General features: G+C 41.9%; 1 protein-coding gene across 5 annotated transcripts in view; it reads left to right on the top strand.

Annotated features, from left to right (window-relative positions):
* Positions 1 to 20,542, top strand: part of LOC134353102 (serine/threonine-protein kinase PAK 3) — a 253,885-nt gene extending 233,343 nt beyond the window's left edge. For all 5 annotated transcript variants that reach the window (XM_063061005.1, XM_063061007.1, XM_063061004.1 and 2 more), the window contains 4 exons: positions 7,235 to 7,334; positions 10,847 to 11,043; positions 13,056 to 13,193; positions 16,152 to 20,542. In XM_063061005.1, coding sequence (XP_062917075.1) covers positions 7,235 to 7,334; positions 10,847 to 11,043; positions 13,056 to 13,193; positions 16,152 to 16,238 — 522 coding nt within the window. In that variant the 3' untranslated portion in view covers positions 16,239 to 20,542. The remainder of the gene's footprint in view (positions 1 to 7,234; positions 7,335 to 10,846; positions 11,044 to 13,055; positions 13,194 to 16,151) is intronic.
* Positions 20,543 to 24,405: the final 3,863 nt, after the last annotated feature.

Here is a 24,405-nt window from a genome sequence, read left to right as displayed (position 1 = left end):
TGTAAGTGCCTGTATAATCAACAGCTCTGGAGATGTCTGAGGAGTCCTGGCTGGCAACAATAAGGCAGCAAGTCAGGAATTCCACATTCCAGAGGTCATAAACTTGCAAGAACCTCTTAAGGAGTTTTGCCAGCGATTTAGGAAACCGTCGCAGTGCCTGAAGAAAAATATTCTTTTTTTTTTATTGACTGGATGTGGGCCAGCATTTGTCGTCCATCCCTAAATGCTTTGAGCCAGTGTCTTGTTTAACCATTACAAAGGTCAGGGTTAGCTTGGCAGGTTTCCTTCTCTGAAAGACATTGGTGAACCAATTTTTTTTTAACGATTGGCTGTTTCATGGTCACAAGTGACTATCATTTTATCTCTGGTTTATTTAATTATTGAATTCAAATTCCCCAGCTGCGGTATTGGGATGAATAACACATGATACAGGGTCCCTGTGCCCATTCATGTGAGTGACCTGATGGGTACTTGTTTTTCTTTTGTCATCTGCCTGACTGAAAACTTTGTGCATATTTGGAAATGCCAGGAAGTGCCATAGAAAAACTTGGGTAGATACTCAAATACTCAACAGAATTACCTCTTGTAGTAGAGTTTACTTTGTGTTGAAGTGACAATTTTTGTGGCTTGCCACTTAAGTGCCACCACCCATGTTAAAAGTAGAGAAGTTCCGCTTTGGCTGAAGCCATTGACTACCATTTGCAATTCAGTGGCACAGCAGCATAGTTGTTAGCTCAGTGCTTTACAGTACCAGCGACCAGGGTTCATTTCCCGCCAGTGTCTGTGAGGAGTTTGTATGTTCTCCCTGTGACCACTGGGTACTTTGGTTTCTTCCCACAGTCCAAAGGCTTACCAGTTGGTAGGTTAATGGTCATTGTAAATGGTCCTGTGATTAGGTTAGAGTCGCCGGGAGGTGTGGCTTGAAGGACTGGAAGACCCTATTCCGTGCTGTTTCTCAATAAACAAATTCCAGTTAGCTGAATGTGTGGAGGTGGGTCATAAGGTCATAACACACAGGAAAAGAATTAGACCATTTGACCCATCGAGTCTGCTCCACCATTCCATCATGGCCGATTTATTGTCCCCCTCAAACCTATTCTCTTGCCTTCCCCACGTAACCTTTGACACCCTTACTAATCAAGCACCTATCAATCTCTGCTTTAAATATACCTAATGATTGGCCTCCACAGCCGTCTGAGACAATGAAGTCCACAGATTCACACCCAAAGAAATTTCCTCCTCATCTCTGTTCTAAAGGCACATTCTTGGAGTCTGAGGTTGTGCCCACTGGTTCTGGACTCCCCCACTATAGGAAACATTCTCTCCATTTTCATCCTCTGACTACGCTCTTTAATATTCAATAGGTTTTCAATGGGATTCCCCCCTCAGTTTTCTAAACTCCAATGAGTACAGGTCCAGAGCCATCAAACTCTCCTCGTATGTTAACCCTTTCAGTTCTAGGATCATTCTCATGAACCTCCTCTGGACACTCTCCAGTGCCAGTTATAGCTCACAGCTGATACTTGTCCTGAACTAGCATGTGTCAAAGGTGAATACCTTGCTTTGTGGATCTCAACTACGAAATCATTTTATGGAAAAGTTTTGAAAAGTGCTTCATCTTGTAATTTAACAGAATTTCTTGAACTACGTGGGGGCTGTTGTAGAGTCTGGACTTGAGAATATCCCTCTAAGGCTCTCTACCGAAGTTCCTGTATGCTAGCATCTGATAACGCAATCTATTCTTCCAATTCCTTGCATGTTCTGTATTAGTTTTCCTCGGGTGCCTATCAGATATTCACTTGGAAGCCTAATTCACTGCTTCCTTTCTGTTTCTGTTCAACAGGAAAGCTTTACCTTTCATCCCCGCGCTTTATGTCCATGAATTTGAATCTATATCTCCTGCTCCCTGGACTATTCACTTTTCTCTCTCTACCCAACATTATAACTGGGATATTGCAGCCTTGGACTAGTTGGGCTAAAAAGTTCTTGAAGTTTGCCATCTCGCTTTGCAGTACATCTCGGAGCTGCAGTGATTATGAGTGGCTGGAACAGTAGATAAATTGGCCCGTGCTACGCAAAGAGCCGCAGTGCGTTTCATTAATTGGAAAAACTGCACTGACCTGATGATGACACACAACTAATTAGGACTTTGCTTCATGTGGCTGATTGATCTAGTCTGGCTAATTTGTTCAGCAACTTACAATTTTAGGCGACCATTAACATTAACATAGAACAAGGTTATAATTTTTTAGTTACAAGTCAGCCTCAAATACACTCCACAGTCTCCTGCCCAAGTTATTTTGTCAAATGGTATGTGATTTTAAAGTGAACTCCTTGAACTCTCGTTTAAAGTGAACCTCTTGAACTCCAGGCCGGGTCTTCACGTGTTGCTATTGTGACTCCCGTCTCCCCTTCCCCTTTCCCCCACCACCACTCTGCAACCCCATCTCCCTCAGATCCCACCGTCAGCTCCTGGACCCTCAGAGGCTCCATCTTCCTCTCACCCCAACCCTCCCCTCTCCACTGACACCACCAGCCTCCCTCCCCCTCCACCTCCCCCCTCTGATCCCAGCTCTCATCCGCGCCGGGTCTTTACTATCCCCTCCGACCTTCCACTCTCTGAGGCAGAGCGCTCTGTCCTCAGTAAGGGTCTCACTTTTGTCCCCCTTCGCCCACACCTCAGCGAGTTCCGCGTTCGCCATTTCTTTTCTTAAGTAGTCCTGCCAAAGGGTCTCAGTCCGAAACGTCGACTGTACCTCTTCCTCGAGATGCTGCCTGGCCTGCTGCGTTCACCAGCAACTTTTATGTGTGTTGCTTGTGATTTTAAAGGGAGGGTTTACATTAGTATTTAGTGTGCAGAGTGAGATTCATGTAATTGTAATCTCATATGAGGGGCTAGAATGCAGGCCAGTTGTTTAAACAAAGGCATTCTCTCTTCCCCCCCCCCCCGCCATTTTTAACATCCACTTGGATCTGGGAAGGGGAGGAACAATTTTCTATGCGTCAGCCACACCCTGTTAAGATAGCAAATGCAGTTTGGCATGACGGTTACAAGGATTAAACAGGATATTGTAAATCTTCCAATGGAGGAATTTAAGGTGGGGGGTTATATGGGAGGCAGGGTTTAAGGGTTGGCACAACATTGTGGGCCAAAGGGCCTATACTGTGCTGTACTGTTCTATGTTCTATGATCAATGGCATTCTGCATCTTGCTTTTTATAAATTTATATCACCTCGCGCTGATAGAGCTACACATCCCATTTTTAGGTTTCATCTCAAACAAGCATTTTTGCCCAAGCCCTTCTGTCCAATGCGCACCTAACTCGCCTTGTATCTGTAGTGCTGATCAAAGCACCTTGGCATCACTCTCATCCCATACCTTTTCCCCACTTGTCCCCCTCCTCTAGGCAGCGAGCGGAGACATTTCCTCACAGTGCCGGAGACTTGGGTTCAAACCTGATCTAGGGCATTATCCACGTGAAGTCTGCATGTTCTGCTTGTTGCTGTGTGGGTTTTCTGTGGGTGAACCATGCCCCAGAAGCATGTGAATGGGTATATCTGTAACTGGCCCCAGGTGTGTAGGTGAGTGGTAGAATCTTGTGGGGAAAAAAGAGCTGATGAGCATGTCGGGTGAATTAAAAAGTAAGATTAATGTAAGATTAGTGTAAAAGGGTGGTTCATGGTCAGTGTGAATTTAATGGGCCAAAGGACCTCATTCTATGTTGTCTCTCTCCCTGTTTAATGAGGGCTGCTAGTACTCTACACAATAAAGGCATCAATATGCAAGGCAAAATCCATAAATGAGGAATATCTATGCAAATAGAAAGTGAATTTCAACTTTGATATGTAATGAGGTAATTTATTTTTCTGCCCTTGGTAAGGAGGTCCCACGTCCCCTGATAATATCAAAATAGATTGATGGTTCACTTTGCTAGGACTGAAGGGTTTGAGTTACAGCCTGGGTCTGGTTTCCCTTGAGCAGAGGAGGTTGAGGTTTATACAGTACATAAGAATGGTCACAGGGCAGTGGAGTCTAAAACGAGGGCACAGATTTAAGATGAGGTGGGGAATGATTTAAAGAGGGCTTGGGAGAAGGTTTTACACACTGATGATGGTGGATAAATGGGACAAGCTATCAGAGGAGGAGGGAGAGGTGGATATGGATGCAATATTTAAAAGATATTTGGACAGGAGTGTGCATAGCAAAGCGACAAAGCTAAATGCAGGAAAATGGGACCAGCTCACGTAGGCATTGTCCATGCTAGCCAAGATGTGTCAGAATCAAGTTTATTCTCACTGACATACGGTATGTCATGACATTTGCTGCCACAAAACAACAGATTTGACAAGAAAGGGCAGTGGTGATGAACTTGATTCCAATTCAACTTGTTTAGCAAGGACAACTTGGGCAAAGGGGCCTGTTTCCATTCTGTATGACTCTGACTCTAAATCATTAAAGGCAGCAATCTTAGTCAATAAGCCCACACACCAAGATCCCTGCATACACTTCCTGTCTTCATGTTACAATAATGATTTAGAGTGATTGCAAATAAACAATTTGCATTGATGACACCAGAAGTGAGAGGTGAAAACCATCAAGTGCGGGGAGGTAAAAAAAGTAAGCTGATAGATGTCATTAAAACAATGAAGTAATTATTAGAATAGGCAATGAGGAAGTGTTTCCATTTGTGAAGGTCCTAAACTGGAGAGCTTAAAACACAATAGTCACTCGTAAATCTGTTCAGGGATTCAGGATTCAGGAAGAACCACTTGACCCTTAACAGAAGTTGGAATATGGAATCTCCTTCCCCATGGAATAGTTGAGGGAAAAAGAACAGATAAACAGGAGTAGTCAAGTAGCAAAGTAGAAGGATATTCTGATGGCTTTGGTTGAAGCAGAGTTGCTGGTGGCTTGGGTAGAGCAGCCTTTTTCTTGCTGTGATCCATACAAAGACAATGTGTGTCAGTAGCTGCACCAGATGAACAAACCCAGTAATAACAAAGATCCAAGTTGGATTTTCCCTTCTATCTTCAGCCTGGTACTTGGCTTACTGTGCGTTCAAACAGTAAATGATAAAATCCTAACCTTGGGATACGGTCTATCAGTAATGCATTATGCAGAATATAAAATCCATGAGTTCCAAGGGATGTAATGTGCTTTGCTCCTAATTTGTTCATTGTTTGATAGCAGGATATAAGGATGCTAGCACATAGAATGCAATGGTGCAAAATTAGTTTTTGATGAGAAATCAAATGTGCGCCTTGAATACATGCTAAAACTTTGAATTTGGCACCACCATGTGGTCAAGAGATGATTTACTGGATGAGTTGCAAGTAAATAAGGAAAACCGATTTAGAATTTTAGCTTTATTTGTCTCATGTACATCGAAACCTGCAGTGAAATACGTCGTTTGTGTCAATGGCCGACATAGTCTAAGAATGTATGGTTAACCTGCAAGCGTCATCATGTCTCCAGTGCTGGCATAGCATTCCCAAAATTTACTAACTGCAATCCATAAGTCTTTGGAATATGCGAGGAAGCAGGAGCACAGGAAGAAACTCGTGGTCATGAGAGCATACAAACTACTCTCAGGCAGTGGCAGGAATTGAACATAGAACATAGAATAGTACAGCACAGTACAGGCCCTTCGGCCCACAATGTTGTGCCGACCCTCAAACCCTGCCTCCCATATAAGCCCCCACCTTAGATTCCTCCATATACCTGTCTAGTAGTCTCTTAAACTTCACTAGTGTATCTGCCTCCACCACTGACTCAGGCAGTGCATTCCACGCACCAACCACTCTCTGAGTGAAAAACCTTCCTATAATATCCCCTTTGAACTTCCCACCCCTTACCTTAAAGCCATGTCCTCTTGTATTGAGCAGTGGTGTCCTGGGGAAGAGGTGCTGGCTATCCACTCTATCTATTCCTCTTATTATCTTGCACACCTCTATCATGTCTCCTCTCATTCTCCTTCTCTCCAGAGAGTAAAGCCCTAGCTCCTAACCGGGATCGCGATCTTTGGTGCTGTACAGTGTGACACTAACCGCTATGCCACAATGTAGGAGTAGTGTAAATGAGTGGTGGTTGAATGTCAACGTGAACTTGGTGGGCCAAAGGGCCTAATTCTGTGTTGTATCTCTCTGTGATTCTGTGACTCTTCAGAAGTTAGTCTGTTTCATCAGAACTCCAGGAATACCCAAGATGTGTGTCATACAACGGGTTCTTAAAGTTAAACTGAAAATAATGCAATTGCCAGTAACCCGTAGAGCTAGTGATGCAGGGCCATTGACATTTGCTTATTCTGGGCTATATTGTACAGGAAAGCTCCTCTTTGCCATGAACACAAACTAAACAAGGACATGCTAAATAATATAGTCCAGAGTGAGGAAACAAGATTCTCTTTGCAAGGTGCAAATTCTTTATTTGGGAAGAATGTTCCAGAGTAAAATAAACCATAGTTAATATGGTTTATGTTTAAATTAGTAGTAGTTTAAGTTAGAAAAACACAGTTCTGAGCCTCTCATCAATTAATTCATCCTTAGATATTACGTAGCTGTGGTGATCATGGTCACAACACAAGATCCATAAAATGCTACAGAGACGTAGCAAAATCACTGTGCACTGGACGTCTACATTGAAAACAAAATATTGCAGAGTGTCCATCATGTCAGGCTGTATCAGTGGAGAAAGAGATAAATATCAGTGTAGGTTTTCTGCCACAGTCAGATGCATTAGACACCCACATTACAGTACTGCCTGCTATTGGGCCATAAAACTATATAGCATGGAAACAGGCCATTCAGCCCCACTTGGCCATACTGAGCAAGTTGCTGAACTGACCTAGTCCCATTTACCTGCATTTGGTGCATATTCTTCTGAACCAGGTGTTCCCAACTTTTTTAATTCCATGGACCAACACCACTAAGTAATGGGTCCATGGACGCCAGGTTCAGAGCCGTTCCTATCCCTGTAACAGTCCAGAAACCTTTATCGCTTCTCAATTTCTGCTGTTTTGAAGTCAGTGGAGTCATATTTCCCAAACTAAATTCTACACAAACGTCATTATGTCACAGGTTTAGCAGATATAACTGAGAGTAAATTTCAGGACAAATGATGTTACATTAAAATGTCATTTCTAGAAATGTGGTTTCCATCCCACATTTGTGACAATTAAAAAGTTTACAGAAAGTAAAAGAAAGAATTTTTAATATATTTCTGTTGTTCTTTTAGTGTTTGCAAGCCTTGGAATTCCTACATTCCAATCAGGTCATCCACAGAGATATCAAGAGTGACAACATCCTGTTGGGAATGGACGGGTCAGTTAAATTAAGTAAGTAGTAAATGAATTGCTACAAAAAAAATCAAATCTGATCAAATTTAATTATCATTCAACTGTACATAGATACAGCTGAACCGAGACAGTGTTCCTCTGGGGCCAAGGTGCAAAATATTAAAAATGTCATGTCAACATTCAAAATAGCGAGTAACATAATTCAAAACAGCAGGCAAAGGAGCATGTTCAACTGAAGTAAAGCATACTGGATATATAGTCCAAGACTTGAGTGACTATGTCCCCGGCAGTCCAGCCTATCATTCCATCGCTCCAACATAGGAGGGCAGCACTGGCAGGAGAAGCCAGGTCCCAGCCGAGTGCAGATGTCACGCTGTAACGTTTCCGCCTTTGCATCCTCTCACTTAGTCTGCAGCAGCAGGCGAACCCAAGGCTTAAGGCCTGGTCCTCGCTACAACCGAGGCTACACAGCTTCCATGTTGTCTATCCCACCACCAGACAAAGATAACAGACCTGTGGCAAATTACATTATCGCTGACTAAAAATATCTGAGACAGTTCTGCTGTACCAAATTCGATGTTTCCAAGTAGTAGGCAGCAACACGGTCTGCAGCCAGGTCAACTCCTATGTACCGAAATTGGCTCCTCCGATATCCCAGCCAGCCCCTTCGACACCTTGGCCGGCTCCTTCTCCGACATCCTGGCTGGCACCTTGAACATCTCAGCCTGCTTCGCCGCTGACGCCAGTCCGGCCACTTCGATCAACAAGCGCTGCATTACCTGAAGTTCCTGGAGTAGAATTGTCTGTGGGTCATAAGAAAATAATATTACGCAGGAAAAAAGCACTTCTGGTTGGCCCCTGAGAGCCCACTGTGTTGGCATGTGCTGCCATCTTACTGGAAGATCTGCAGTACCTGCTGTGGCATGGTGACGGCTCCTTTTTATAAAAACATTTCCCTCCCTACTTCCCCAACAGCTTCCCTATCCCCTAAAGATGCACAGGTGCCTCTACACCTGTCTGGAGTCGCACATCTTCCTCAGTCAACCCTGAACAGGGAAACATCAGGCAACACACACAAAATGCTGGGGGGGACTCAGCAGGCCAGGCAGCTTCTCAAAGGTCCAAAGGTGCAATTGAATGTCAGAGATGTGTATACAATATACATCCTGAACTGCTTTTTCTTCACAACCATCCACGAAAACAGATAGAGTGCCCCAAAGAATGAACGACAGTAAAATGTTAGAACCCCAAAGTCGTCCCCCCCGCCTGTAAGCGGTAGCAAGCAATGATCCCCCCTCCCCCTACCAGTACCACCAGCGAGCACTGAAGCATGAACCACAGCAACAGCAAAGACACAGACTTGCAGTTACCCCAAGGACTTCACATTTCACCCAGTATTCGACATACCGCAGGTTCTCTCTCTCCCTAATAAGGGAGAAGGAGGTATCTCCATTTTCCCAGCGAACGGCGAACTTAACAAACGACTCGTTGGTTTACAATGTTAAAAGTCCATTATGTCGCTTTTTTCAAGTTCTATGCCTGAAGATCGCAAAGATCCCGGGTCTCCAGGCACATAGCCATAGATATTTCAACACTCCTGATGACTCGGGGGAGTCGAAAAGAGTCTTGATGAAGGGTCTCAGCCTGAAACTTTGACTGTACTCTTTTCCATAGATGCTGCCTGACCTACTGAGTTCCTCCAGCATTTTGTGTGTGTTGCTTGGATTTCCAGCATCTGCAGATTTTCTCTTGTTTGTGATAGAAACGTTAAGATCAGGTCTGACCATTCTTCTTCTCAAACCTGTCCTGTCGTCCAATGAGATCAAGCCGCTCTGCACGGTTTACCTGACTTTGCCCTGCAACCTCTTAATACTGTTCCTTTAAAACAAAGTTTATCTATCTCATAAAAAAGCTACACCCATAGTTCATTATCCAATAAATCCGTTAACTTTTTTTACATTCTCTCACTGTATAAGGAGGTGACAAACATAGGTAGTTTTTCAACATACGAGGCCCTGATTTCTAAATGGTCATTAGTCGTATAACATGGAAACAGACCCTTCTGCTGATCTGGTCAATGCTGACCAAGGTTCCCATCTATACCAGTCCTATTTGCCTGCATTTGGCTCAGATCCCTCTAAATCTTTTCAGTCCTAGTATCTGTTTAAAGTTGTTTATGTGCCTATCTCAACAACTTCCTGTGGCAGCTCATTCCATTAACTGACTCTCCTCTGGGTAGAAATAGTTACCCCTCAGAGTCCTTATTAAATTTGCATATTAAGCTTACATCCTATTGTTCTTGAATCTCCAATTCCAGAGGAAAAGACAAGACACATCTGCCCCTGATGATTTTATCTGAGGCGGTCGTCAGTCAGAGTTGACCATGGATAGTTGTCTAGGTACACCGTACAATATGGAGAGCAATCTCCCCCTCTCTTTACACAGCTGATAAACCCAAAGGAACGACAGAGACCGATACAGTTTGGTACCAGCACTGTCGCAGGAGTTGAACTCAATGTAGGATTTCCTTAGGGACTCCAGCTCCAGATTTTCCCCTCAGGGTTTACTCCCAAAGCCTTCCTCATGAGTGGGTATAGCCACAGGGCAGCGGAGGTTTGGGATCAGAGTTTTCCTTCTCTCAAATGAGCTGCCAACCACAACTGACAAGCCCCAACTGCCCGAAGCAACTGGTTTTAAGGCACCAGTAACCTGCCTTTGCCCCTTCTCCTGTCAGTAGAAACGGTTCCGTCAGGCTTAGTAGCTAAGCCACACGAGAAGGCCAGGAGCTGGACTTGGTTGTTAGAGGCTATTTGAGGTGCATGCCTTTGGAAGCATTTAGTTGGTAGTGGGAGCTTGTCCTCTTTACCAACCCCTGGCTATAACAGCTTTAAGGAACCCATGATTTTATCTACCTTTAGATATCATCCCCCATTTTCCTGTGGTCCAATGAACAAAGCCTCAACCTGTTTAACCTGTCTCCGTTACTCAGTCCCTTGATTCCTGGCACCATCTTCTAAAGATTCTTGATAGTCAGGGCATGAAGGGATATGGGGGGAAGACAAGAGATTGGGGCTGAGAGGGAAAATGCATCAGCCATGATAAAATGCTGGAGCAGACTCGATGGGCCAAATAGCCTGTTTCTGCTCCCATATCTTATGATCTAAAATCTCCTCTGCACTTCTCTCTAGCTTAGTGTCTCCTTTTCTAGCAGGGTGACCAAAACTGAGCAGAATATTAAAAATGTGACCTCACCAATATCAACATAACTGCAGCATAATATCTCAGTCTCCATGCACAGTGCATTAGATCTGCTCTTTGTTCCTGGAAGTTGTCAGCAGGAAAGCCATGGTATGGTTTCAGTTGGCTTGGCTCTTCCCTGCACTCAATGATCAGCTAATATATCTGCAACACACATCAAAGTTGCTGGTGAACGCAGCAGGCCAGGCAGCATCTCTGGGAAGCGGTACAGTCGACGTTTCGGGCCGAGACCCTTTGTCAGGACTATATATCTGTTGCTTTATTAGTAATACTAATTTTTCTCTCAATTTTAGCTGATTTTGGATTTTGTGCTCAGATCACCCCTGAGCAGAACAAACGGAGCACAATGGTGGGAACGCCGTACTGGATGGCCCCTGAAGTGGTTACAAGGAAAGCCTATGGCCCAAAGGTGGACATATGGTCATTAGGAATTATGGCAATTGAAATGATTGAAGGAGAACCGCCTTATCTGAATGAGAACCCTCTCAGGGTAAGTTGATTGTGACAAATTCGAGCATTGTGGTTGATTGGGTGTACTAGTGTGTGGTGACATTTCGAGATATGGACAAGTTAAAGGTTAGCAATCTTGACAGTTCATTGAACAATGGAATAATGGTTTGCAACAGTTATATTCTCCCCCTTCTCCATCCTATTTCCCCAATTTCCAAGTTTGCTGTTGAACACATGACATTCAGAAGTTGCATTACTTTTATTCAACGCCGTGCTTTCCTCTTCTATCATATTCCATAGCCGTCAGCCCTCTGTCACTTCTGACCATCATCTCCTAGGTAATGAGAATATTCCCACCCTCCCATACCCCAACCACTTATCTCCCCTCTCCCGTACCCCTCTCGGTGCAACTTAATGCTGACCGGCTCTTGTCCTACCCCTTCCCTTCACCTTTTTACAGTAGCTACCTTCCCTCAGCCCACATGAAACATCAGCTTTCCATTTCCCTACCTCGATGCTGCCGGAGTCGCTGATTTCCTCCGGCTTTTTGTATGTTGCTGCAGACCCCAGCATCAGCTGTCTCTCGTGTCTCCGCTGATGGAGTTTGGATGGAATGGGTAGTAGCAATTCCTCCCTGCACTATGGAGCAAGTTTGTGATGGACAGAGAATGTAATCCCTAGAGGTCTGGCAACACAAGTGTTCAGGGTGCTACATTGATCATTGCAGACAGTTAGCTCTTTGACCTCATGTCCTCTCCTGAGGTTGCTGCAACATTTCTTAAATTACATCAATAGTCAGGTTATAAGGGCCACCGTTATGAAATTAGTCAACAGTGAGTTTCAGTCCTGGACCTTTATTTTAAAAGGCAAAGGCATAAAATCGATGTTTTAGTTTAATGCCCATCAATTTTGTTTCATTATTTTATTTAATCTTTTTGCTGAATACCTTGTACTGATTTTGTGCAGAATTTTCAACACTGAAACAGCCATTCATGAGGATTATGTTGAATAAGCCACTTTACCTCATCTCACCCAACCAATTTATTACACTATCTTCCTTCTGTATGTTTCCAACGTACTCAAATATTCCATCACTTTTTGACGTAATTGGCTGGAAGATAGTTTCCAGATACAAGCAGTATCAACCTTGCAGCCAAGCCTGGTTTTTATCCTTAAGTGACCAAGACTTTTGAATGGTGATTGAGAGTTGATATTGGACTGATTCATTTCTGTCTGTTAATTCAACCCAGGAGCTCTGAGGTCATGTGTAATATTGTATACTGTGCTGTTTGTGGTCAGCTGCTTCAACACAGAACCACTTTGCCAAGGGATCTCCTGATGTATTTGGCTAATACCCATACCAAAGTGTTGACTTAACTATATGTCAGGCAATGCCAGCATATACTGATCAGCTGATTAAAATATCTGTGTATTTTATCATGTAAATCCATAAACATCACAGTTTATGATAAACACAAGGAATTCTGCAGATGTTGGAAATCTTGGGCCACACACAAAATGCTGGAGAAACTCAGCAAGTTGGGCAGCATCTATGGAGAGGAATAAATAGTTGACATTTCGGGGTGAGACCGTTCATCGGGACTGGAAAGGAAGGAGGCAGAAGCAAGAATAAGAAGGTGGGGGGAAGAGAAGGTGTGCAAGCTGGATGGGGATAGGTGAGGGGGGAGGAGGATGAGTTGAGAAGCTGGGAGGTGACAGGTAGAAGAGTTAAAGGGCGGAAGAAGGATGAATCTAATAGGAGAGGACAGTGGACCTTGGATGAAGGGGAAAGAAGAGAGGAACCAGAGGGAGAGGATGGGCACGTGAGAAGAAGAGAAAGTTTGAGAGGGTAAGCAGAATGGGGAACATTTTTGGTAGTGTCACAGGTATTCACTATTCAAAGCAGAAGTGTTTAAAACAAGCAGTTTGTTTTAATTGGATGTATTGTCTTAATCTCTGCTTGCTAATGATTTCACATGCCTTGTTTGCTCTTCAAAGACAGCTTTACCTTCTGCTAATGTTTCCACTGTCATTGGTGCTGTTGATTATTAGGCTTTGTATTTGATTGCTACAAATGGGACTCCAGAGCTGCAGAACCCAGAGAAACTCTCGGGAGTCTTCAGGGATTTCCTCAATCGCTGCTTGGAGATGGATGTAGAACGCCGAGGTTCAGCCAAGGAGCTTCTGCAGGTTGTGTGTATTTTACATTTTGACCTCTCGAGTTAAAGTTTGGTAAAAGCCACTGCAGAGAATGGGATTAAGGTTTGGAGCTCAGGAATAGCAGGAGCAGATTAGCTGTCCATTTCACTACTCAAAGGTTGGTCAGGAAGAGCTTGATGCCATTGTGTACCAGTAATGGTGACCCATTCTCCATCGTTGCTGTTAGATTTGTCACATGTACATTGAAAAATGCAGTGAAATGTGTCACTTGTTAACAACCAACACAACTAGGGATGAGCTGGAGGCAGCTCACCAGTACCACCGCACATTTCAGCGCCAACGCAGCATGCCCACAATGCCCGGGAGAACAAGAGGACACACAAGCAGTAAAACAAGCCCCTCTCATCCCTCTCTCCCTCCCACCCATCCACACACACGACAGTCTTCCAACCCAAGCACAGCCCTCCACTCCCCATGCTTCAAAGCAGTACCAATTTACAAGTTTAAAAAAAACTTCCTTTTATGGACAACTCTTTGAAGCCTGTAGCTTTTCATTTAGGCTGTTCTAAAATATTCTGCCTAATTTCCATACTGTCTTCTGGTGATCACTTAGAGATTATAGCTTTTTATTTTAAATGTAGCTTTTATCCTCCACTGTGGCATTTTTCTTTGTTTATTCTTTTACCCGTGCCCGAACACCCTCAAGAAGCCTTGACTTACCCATGAGTGTTAGAAGTGCACGGGCCCCTACAAAAATGCCATCACGGAGAAATGCAGCAAGCATTTAAACCGGTGAATGGGGAAATATGTGTTGAAGATCGAGTCCACAGAGACATGCTTGGATACAGGCTAGTGTCAACTTTGTATGGAATTCAGAATTGCTGCTGCAGAATTTCCTTTGAGTTGTTTTACGACATAGAATGTAGAACAGTACAGCACAGGAACAGGCCCTTCAGCCTGTGATATCATTGCCAGCCATGATACCAAATTAAATTAAATGCCTGCACGTGATGCATAATCCCTCCATTCCCTGCATGTTCATGTGACTAAGTACAACTGAAATGTCTCAACTGTGTGCATCCATGACCAGCCAGTGTTTTCTAAGCACCTACCCTCCCTCACCTTAAAGCTAAGTCATCTTTAAGCTTGCCTTAAAGTTGCTCTGCAGCTTTTTGCAAGGTGTGGTGATATTTTTGCACAGGAGGAAGCTTTTGCTCGTAATTTCAGAACATTTATTATAGTGGACCAAGAGGAGCTGCAAGAAGATTCTGGCCCAGTGGAATCTTTAGATTATTGAGCTGTCTTTTTTTTGTTTTTAAAAGATCAATTTGATCAAATGGTTAACTGTAATTATTTGGGAAAGTAAAACCATTGCTTTATTAACAATATTGAGTAAGTTTCTCTGGGAAACCAAATTGTTTTTTGTGCATTTGTTCTGGTGGCTCATTTCTGCAACTTTAATGTATATCATTCAAGTCTAACCACATAGAGTCGTTGAACACTACAGTACAGAAACAGACCATTTGGCCCATCAGCCCATGCTGAACTATTAATCTGCCTAATCCCATCAGCCTGCACCCTGAGCATAACCCCTGCATACCCCTCCCATCCATGTACCATCCAAATTTTTCTTAAATGTTGAAATCAAACCGCAACCACCACTTCCACTGGCAGCTACTTCCACACTTTGAGTGAAGAAGTTCCCCCTCACGTTCCCCTTGAACATTTTACCTTTCACCCTTAACTCATGACCTCTATTTCTAGTCTCACTCAACTTCAATGGTAAAAACCTGCTTACATTTACCCTGTCTATACCCCTCATAATTTTAAATACCTCATGAAATCTCCCCTCATTCCCTTACGTTCTAGGGATTAAAGTATTAACCTTTTTTTATCTTTCCATACAGTTCAAGTCCTCAGGTCCCGGCAACATCTTTGTAAATTTTCTCTGCCCTCTTTCAATCATCTTACTGATATCTTTCCTGTAAGTAGATAACCAGAACTGCAGACACTACTCCAAACCAATGTCTTATATAACTTAAACATAACATCCCAACTCCTGTACTCAGTACTTTGATTTATGAAGGTCAGTGTGACAAAAGATCTCTTTACGACCATATCTACCACTTTTAAAGAATTATGGATCTGTATTCACAGGTATCTGTTCTATTGCACTCCTCAGTGCCTTACTGCTCACCATGCAAACCCTACTCTGGTTTGTCCTCCTAAAGTGCAGCACCTCACACTTGTCTACATTAAATTCCACCTGCCATTTTTCAGCCCACTTTTCCAGCTGGTCCAGATCCCACAACAAGCTTTCACAGCCTTCCGTGCTGTCTACTACACTTCCAATCTTGGTGTCATCCACAAATTTGCTGATCCAGTTTACTACATTATCTCCTGGGTCATTGATACGGGTGACAACATTGGACCCAGCACCAATCCCTGTAGCACAACAGCAGTCACAGGCCTCCAGTCAGCGAGGCAACTATCCACTATCACCCTCTGGCATCTCCCATAAAGCCAATGTCTAATCCAATTTACTAACTCAACCTAATGCTGAGCAACTGAACCTTCTTGATTAACCTCCCATGAGGTACCTTGTCAAATGTCTTGCTAAAGTCCATGTAGACAACATCCTTTGCCTTGCCTTCATCCCCTTTCCGGTAACTTACTCAAAAAAACTCTTTAAGGTTGGTTAGTTATGATGTGCCATAGCCAAAGCCATGCTGACGATCCCAATCAGTCCCTATCTAACCAAATACTTGTAGATTTGTTGCTTTAGAATACCTTCTGATAACTTGCCCATTACTGACATTGGGCTCACTGGCCTGTAATTTCCTGGCTTATTTTTAGAGCCTTTCTTGAACATGGGATGAAAAGACCAACTGTTTTCTATAGTGTTTTATAACCATAGTTTTCAATGGTTGCATTTGTACACTACTCTTTATCTTAATTTTACATGAATATGTTGTGTTGTCTTTACAGCATCCGTTCCTGAAATTTGCAAAGCCACTCTCGAGCCTCACCCCCCTGATAATCGCAGCCAAGGAGGCCGTTAAGAACAACCGTTAGAGCAAGGGATGGTTTCCATCATCACCCCTCTCCCCCTCCCTCCTGCCGTGAAAGAGGGGCTAACCAGAGCTGGACTGTGTCTCACCTGGAGAAACCTTGATCTCCTTCTGTTGCAGGACAGAGAAAGCTAGCACAGTGATGGGGTACTACAGTAATGTTTTTCACCTTAACATCTTGTTTGATCCCACCTGGATTCTTGATTTCAAACAGAATTGCCCATGTTGATAAAGGCATTGTGGTGTCTGTTATTTTTCCATTTCCGTTTTGTTTCCTCCTCCAAGCATATAAACAAATTTTTAACCATTCGGTTGTTTTTTGGGGGGGGGTCTAAATAGAGAACTTGACACATTTGTTAAATATCCGGGCTTGAAGAACTCATGGCTGTAAGTTGTAGCAAATGAGTGGAGCCTTTCAGAAAAGTGATAAAACATTTCAGACATTGCTGTGATCGCTTAAGTGAATGTCTGGATAATTCCATGTTCCAGTGAGTACAAAACCATGTCATGCTTCCAGAAGAGAGTTGTTCTGTCTGACTAAATAAAGAGGCCTTAAGTTTTTCGGTATTGCTTTATAACACATTTGCAGTGCTGTGATGAATGAAGTTTCATTCCTTTGTGTATATATATATTTTATACAGGTTTCAAGTCTATCTCTTGATATTTCTTTAGTATATTGTCTTAATATTTATTAATAATGGAATTGGAACTGTCGGGTTTTCTGTTGGATATATTGATTTCTTCCTTTTTTTTGCTTTCTGGACAACCACAGTATTCTGGAAAAGTTCAATTGATACAAAAGCCAATTAATAAATGGGAGTTCAACGGTGATAGTGTAGTTTGTTAAGTGCAAAGAGATTTATGGCAAAGGGATGAGTCAGAATGCCCTGACATGATTGCAGTAAGGAGGCCATGACCCCAAATGTTAGTCTAATGTTCCCCAAATTGAAAGAGGCTGAATCTTCTTATGATGAATCTGTCAGGTCGAGAATGGAACCATTTTGCATGGAGGTTTCAAAGGATTGAAATAGAAGTATTGTCTGTGTGTGTGTATGTTTTTTTTTCTTACATGGCCCTGTAAACCATTTTCTAAGACAACTTGATAGTATTAACGATAATTAAGCAAGATGAATTGAGGTGAGCAGAACATGAGTCAATCGCTCTCTACCCCACACACCACCACCTCTCTCTGCCCCCTGCCCTCACCGAACCAAATGCTAGAGGGCAAACAGAAAAGTCTTTCATCAGGGTTACCTCCTGATTCGTGCTTGGCAAACAAAGCTGTCTACTATTTGCACTTTCCAAAAAGAGGTTTTAAATAAATTGGGTTATATCAGTGTGCAGACTTTAAACCCTGTCTCATTTGTGTCAAAAAGTCCATCTGCACATGTATTTCAATAATAAATTGATCTCAAGCCTTCTTAACAGTTTACAGCTTGCACTGAATAATTGAAATGTTTTGTTTCAGACTGAAGCCTTTTTTTACTGAGCTGGCATGTCAGCTTAAAGGTGTAGGCTCTGGGAGAAGGGAAAATGAAGACTCACATCTTCATCCCTCAGTGTGACTTGAGCAGTCTTTATTCCCCGTACAGTCCATTTGGCAGATGTATACTTTCTCAGTCCTTCCACAGTATCACCTGTTCCTTGGAACCCTGATATGATCTTCCACATGATATCCATGCCAGGTTGATGTAGGACCCCTGTTGTGTCATCACTTCTTTCGGGGAAAAAAAATGTCAATCTTGTCTGTGACTAAAAGACTCTTGAGTGAGTCTTCAAAAGGACCAAAGACATTAACAGACCCTGGGAAAGGAATGGGCTTTGTTCTGTGCCATTTTAAAGAAAATATTAACGGACAAATGTAGGGTTTCAAGGAGTAATCTGGCACCAGAAGCACCTGTTATTTTGTGACCAGCCACTTGGTTATGAGTTTTAATGAAAAAATCGAATATTCTGCAGAATCACGATAGGAAGAACAGCCCGTACAGTGGCCGATAAACAATATCCAAGAATCCTGATTATGTTGGAAACTGAAATTTTTTGGGAGGCGTTCATCAAGTTGCAAAGAGGGCAGTCTGGTGCCCGTTATATGGTCATTCCTCCTCCTGGTTTACAGTTTATGATGGTATTGTTTCCCTTGTCTCCTAGGAGTATCGTCACAATGCACAGTTACACACCCACTCAGTAGCAGCAGCACCACCTTTTTGACTAGCATTAAATAAACCCACAGGACAACGTGATTTGTTGAATATGGTATCTTCATGACGAATAATGGTGAGGGTTTTCGTACTGAAAGATGAAACAATGAAAGAAATGTATCAAACCCACTGTGTTTCAAAGGGTTGCTGATATTCTGTAAATGGGACGATGGTGTTGTAAAGTTGTTGAATAAGGGCATGCAAGCTCTTACCAATGAGCTTGTTCAGCAATATTCCGAATCATCTTCAGAGATATAGGACCTACTGTGCTGAGAGATGGATAAAGGGCAAACTTTCCTTGCATTATCAGTGCATTGCAGTTAGAAATTTTAAAAAGTAGCTGTGTTTTGTAAACTTGCATACTCCATTTTCTCAAATGTTTATGCAGATCATAAGTTCCACTCAAGCTTCAGAAAGCCACTTAAAATTAGTTAGTAGTTCACAAAGACGAAGTATTTCTAGGAAAGCTGTAAATCAGATAGACATTCATTATTTATCATTGTAGCTGTATTAACAATCTGTGGCCTTGTCAGCAAGAAGTGTCATAGTTCAGTCTTTCAAAGGCCATCTAAAGGGGAAAAAGTTCATTTAAATTTTAGTACAGAACATTTCAGTGGGTGGCTAGAGCAATCTTCTATATTTTAATATTTGTTTTCTTTCCTTGTGAGGAAAGGTTGATTTTTAATTTTGTCCAATTCTGAACAAATATAAGGACACTACATTATACTTAAAAAAAAATCTAGTGTGTTAGTTTGTCAGAAAAGAAAATTTATTTGTTTTTAAAAAGTTTTGTTATCAGTTGTGGCACCAATATAGTACAAATCTTAATAGACCAGAAGGTATCAGATTCAGCCCTTGACCTGTGCTAATTTCAGTATGTGTTCTATAATTAGCACTTATTATTCTCTGGGGAATGGACAAGGATAAAGATCAACCGAGCTACCAGATAATGATTGCTTCCTGGTACTACCTGCTTCAGGCGGCATCTGTCTTGAAACATGGCCTAGATGTAGCCTGATAGAGCTGTGAGCCACATGAAGCAAAGCAGTCTGCTGACCATATCCAGACCTACAGTGAGAAATGGGCATTTGAAAGAGGTAGCAAAGGCTTGCCTGCCTGGTTGGTGCCTTTTAAACTGTTTTCCATATGCTGTCAGGAGGGCGATTAAAAGGATTTTTTTTGTACTTGTAATTCCACTTTCTTTTAGAAAAACCATACAATTGATCTATCCCCACAAATGTCCATTGACCATTTTGGCGTGATCTCTTCAGCCGGTTTGTCTGCCTCATCAGCACCACAGAAGCAAATACTTTCATTTTTATTTTTTTAAAAAAACTTCATTTATAGAAGAGCAAGAAGATGCTTATTGTAAACATTCCAGCAATACTTTGATTTAAGGTGGCTAAGGCCAAAACTGAAGCAAGCGTCCTTTTAATACACCTTCCTTAAACAAGATGCTTTCTAAGTATTTTCATCATTCCCTGCTTTGTATCTTTCTGCTAACAAATAGTCATTGCCTTCTACTTGCAACACAAAGCAAATCATCACGGATCTGTTTAAGTACGTTAAAATTCTGTTGTAGCTAACGAAAGTATTTTAAGAACAATTTGAAAAGATGCTGAATGTCATACATTCAAACCATAGGAAAAACAAAAATTGGAAGAGAATTGAATATTGCTGTTCAACGTATCATGACGTCATTTTTTGTTTCTATTTCTTTCCCTGTATGTCCTCTTTTGGAAAAAGTGTTACCTGTGCATTTGATGTGAAATTTCCTCTACTGTGAAAATGAATTTTTAAAAAGGTACTCTGGAATTTTTTTTCCTTTTGATGACTTTTTATTTAATTTGGGGAAATGCTGGAAATAACTTTGTTACGCACACAATCCCAGACCTCAACGTTTCAGCAATGTTGTTGGTTTGTTAGGTTTTCTTTTCATTTTATTTGTCCGTCTGGTCTCCCAATGTTTCAGACGGGCTGAAGCAATAGAAGTGATTCATTTAAACCATGGATTGTGCATGAATAGTGTCTTTAGTGTTAAAAAGAAAAGCCACAAAAAATTGGAGTTTGAAGCTTTGACATAAAGTATTGCAAAATAAAGATCATTTAAACAACAGACGACTCTGCAGTGCTCATTTTAATGATTTTGCATTTGCTTTAACACTGGAAATTTAGGTTTTATAAACTCAGGCAAAGATTGTTCAGGCTTTCTCAACTGATTAGAAGTGTGACATCAGTCTGGGAATTAGGCTGAGCATTAATGTTAAAAAGCTTGATAGTCAAGTGGTAGAAATGGAATTATATGAAGCGTATGTGCATCAGTATTCCACAGTGAGATCGAAGAAAGGTTAAAGATAGTCTTAATTGTGGAAGGGATGAAAATGCCCCCCAGTTTATTCTCAACACCTGCCCTGTTAAATTGGAGTTTGAAGCATTGACTCAAAGTTCAAGGTAAATACATTATAAATGTATACCATATGCAACCTTTTCATTTTCTTGCAGGCACCCAGAGGAAAATAAAGAAAATACAATGGAATCTATGAAAAACCATACATAACAAAGACTGACAAACATCCAATGTGCAAAAGGGGGCAAATCGTGCAAACGATAAAAAAATACTGAGAACATGCTACACACACAAAATGTTGGAGGAACTCAGCAGGCCAGGCAGCACCTGCAGATTTTCCCTGACTGGGAACACGAGCTGGAAGTATGTCTACAGCTTGAGAAGTCAGTTCAGTGCTGAGGCAAGTGAAGCCTCTCAGGACAGTCCAGGACCCTGATCTGAGCCAGCGGCTAAGAAAGAATCTGGGTGGTAAGACAAGGGGACAGTCCACTGCGTGATATTTGTGCTGCTGATGGGGTTTAGAAGATGCTGGTGGTGACGTAGGGCACGAGTCTCATGGGCATCTTGAAAAATCCTAAGGGTTCTCTTCCTGATTCCCAAGGATTCTGCTTGAAATCAAATGCTGACTTCCTGTGGCTTCTAGTACCAGCTTGTTTGCTCCAGCTCTGTGGTAGAGCTGGCAATGCTGTACCGCACAGGGCTACCCAAATCTCTGCATAAAAATGGCTGGCTTTTCCAGTGAAAGTAAGACCACCTTCTGCATGGCCCTACTGAAAGCTCTGTGTAGTTTTTGCATAACTTAATCTATTGTCAATTTGAATCCTTTCAAATGAACTACAGTATTTTGTTTGCTTTTTAAAGCTGATCTTGCTAATGTACCATTATATTTTGTGATCCTTCTTCTAAATATCATAATCATTTTGGTACTTTACTCCAATTTAATCGAGAAGTAAGAGGACCCCTTAATCTTTCTAGCAAAATGTATTGCTTTGTACTTATCTAAATGTATTTTTTTGGCAATTCCACATCAGTGTTGCATGTTCATGAATATCTTCCTACAATAATCTTTGAAATATAAGTTAGGTTAGTGTTGATCAATCTTGCAAAAATGATTTCACTGCATTAATCCTCAGCAATTCAGTCATTGGAAATTTTTGAAATTCTAATTCACTTTCTCGATTCCAAAGCACTCACTTGCCAATCCGGATAACTATCTTTAATCTTTCCACTCTGCACTCTGTCCTTTCTCCACGTATATCAACTAAAGGCCGTTAGTCTGTGCATTTTATCAAAGAGCGTCCAGAAATCCAAAATAAATTACAAAATTTAGTTAACATTATGTACCTTTATGATCTGAAAGAATTCAATAATGCAAGTCAAGCGTTCCAAAAATTAATGCTGGCTACTTTTATAATATTTTCAGTTTGTAGATGTCTTCTATTACACCACCAAATACCATTCCTTCACTAATTGGATAATAGTGTGTGCGTTTCTTCACCTCCTCCCCCACCCTGATTATTTGCCCACCCCACCCCAATTCCTCACCACCACTCCTCTGGTGCAATTTTCTTTTGTAATGAAAGTTTATGATTTGGAAATAGATTATTCAGGCTCATTTGTTTTTTGTTCATAAAATATATTATTACCCAGCTAGATTGCATTCTTCTCTGAAGAACGGAGACAAAGTAAACGCTTCTGTTATTTTCCTGTCATTACACCTTGCAGTTATATTGCTGTTTATTAATATTTTTGTTGCACCTTGTATTCCTGTTTCATTATGACTATTCCTATTATGCATTCTCTATTGTCGTTCATTCCTTTGCTTAGGGAAGAATGTTTCCCTTTTCAACCTTTTTAATTCATTTCTGCTGTGCTCATCCACAAATTAGGATTCTTTTTAGTGGAATAGTTTCTCCTGATACCATTATTTTTGGAATTTCCCATTATAGTTCTGGTAATCTTCATAACATTTTGCCGCTTTCCCACATTTTATTCTAATCCTCCGGAAATGGCTTCCTTTAACAAAGTTACTCATCTCTTGTGGTTCTCATTACCAAATCCAGCGATCTTCTCTCTTTTGTTCACTTTTTTTATACAATGAGTACAATTTTTATATAACTTTATGCAATATTAATGGTAAGACTCTTGGCAGTGTGAAGAATCAGCGAGATCTTGGGGTCTGTCCATAGGGCACTCAAAGCTACTGCGCAGAAGGCATATGGTGTGTTGGCATTCATCAACCATGGGATTGAGTTCAAGAGCCGAGAGGTAATGTTGCAGTTGGTTAGCCACCAGTTGGAGTACTGTACTGTGTTCAGTTCTGGTCACCTCACTGCAGGAAGGATCTGGATACTATAGCAAGTTTGCAGAGGAGATTTACAAGGGTGTTGTCTGGATTGGAGAATATGCCTTATGAGTATAGGTTGAGTGAACTCGGCCTTTTCTCCTTGAAGCGACGGAAGCTGAGAGGTGTATGAGATGATGAGAGGCATTGATTTGTAGATAGCCAGAGGCTTTTTCCCAGGGCTGAAATGGCTAACCTAAGTGGGCCTAGTTTTAAGGTGCTTGGAAGTAGGTACAGAAGGGATGTCAGAGATAAGCTTTTCACACAGAGCGGTGGGTGTGTTCAATGCACTGCTGGCAACAGTGGTGAGGCAGATACAATAGGGTCTTTTAAGGGACTCTTAGATAGGTACATAGAGCTTAGAGAAATAGAGGGCTATGCAGTAGGGAAATTCTGGGCAGTTTCTAGAGTAGGTTACATGGTCATCATAACATTGTCGTCCAAAGGACCTGAGGATGTCTGTGTTCAATGAGTGTAAAAGCACATCTGCACAGACCATTCCCTTTTCATCCTTTCATAATAATTACAGTATCTTATGGTTGTCAATCTAATGTCCTCTACTCATTTTGGGGTTTGGCTCAAATTATCTCTCCATTTTTTTTTAGACATTATGTGGGTTTGCAGTACATGTTTATTAACACTATTTGCCCCTTCCGTCATACTGAATCCATGTTGATTCTGTAGGCTGACTACAGTATATCCAGACTTCCATTCGCCTTAATGCATGGGACTTCTGGAACCCACAGGTGCAGTGCAGACATGTTCGAGTCTTACTGTGAGATCTGCTATTGGTGCACTAATGTCACAAGTGGCTTTTCCTCAAGTAGTGAGCAGTAGCAGTCCTCCTGTTTAACATAGGTAAGTGTGAGTGCATTTTTAGTAGTTCTCAAATAATTTCTGTTAATCTTAGTACTTCCTAATGAGTAGCTAAGGTTACTCCTCTGTTCAAGAAGTAGTTAGCGCATTGCTGTTCAGTACCAGGGAACAGCTTCAATTCCCGCCACTGTCTGTAAGGAGTTTGTATGTTCTCCCCGTGACCAAGTGGGTTTCCTCCCACAGTTCAAAGACGTACTGGTTAAGTTAATCGCTCATTGTAAATTGTCCCGTGATTAGGCTAGGGTTAAATTGGGGTTCGCTGGGCTACGTGGCTCGAAGGGCCTATTCCGCGCTGTATCGCAATATTTAAATAAATAAATAGATCTGGAAATTAAAGACTGGTAAGTCTTTGTAAATCAGTGGAAGGTAAGCTATTGGAGAGGAGGATCTTTGGAGTCGGATTTAT

The sequence above is a fragment of the Mobula hypostoma genome, chromosome 10, assembly GCF_963921235.1.
Source record: "Mobula hypostoma chromosome 10, sMobHyp1.1, whole genome shotgun sequence".
NCBI lineage: Eukaryota > Metazoa > Chordata > Chondrichthyes > Myliobatiformes > Myliobatidae > Mobula > Mobula hypostoma.
Note: the sequence above shows the minus strand (reverse complement) of the source record. Positions and strands in the feature narration are given on the sequence as shown.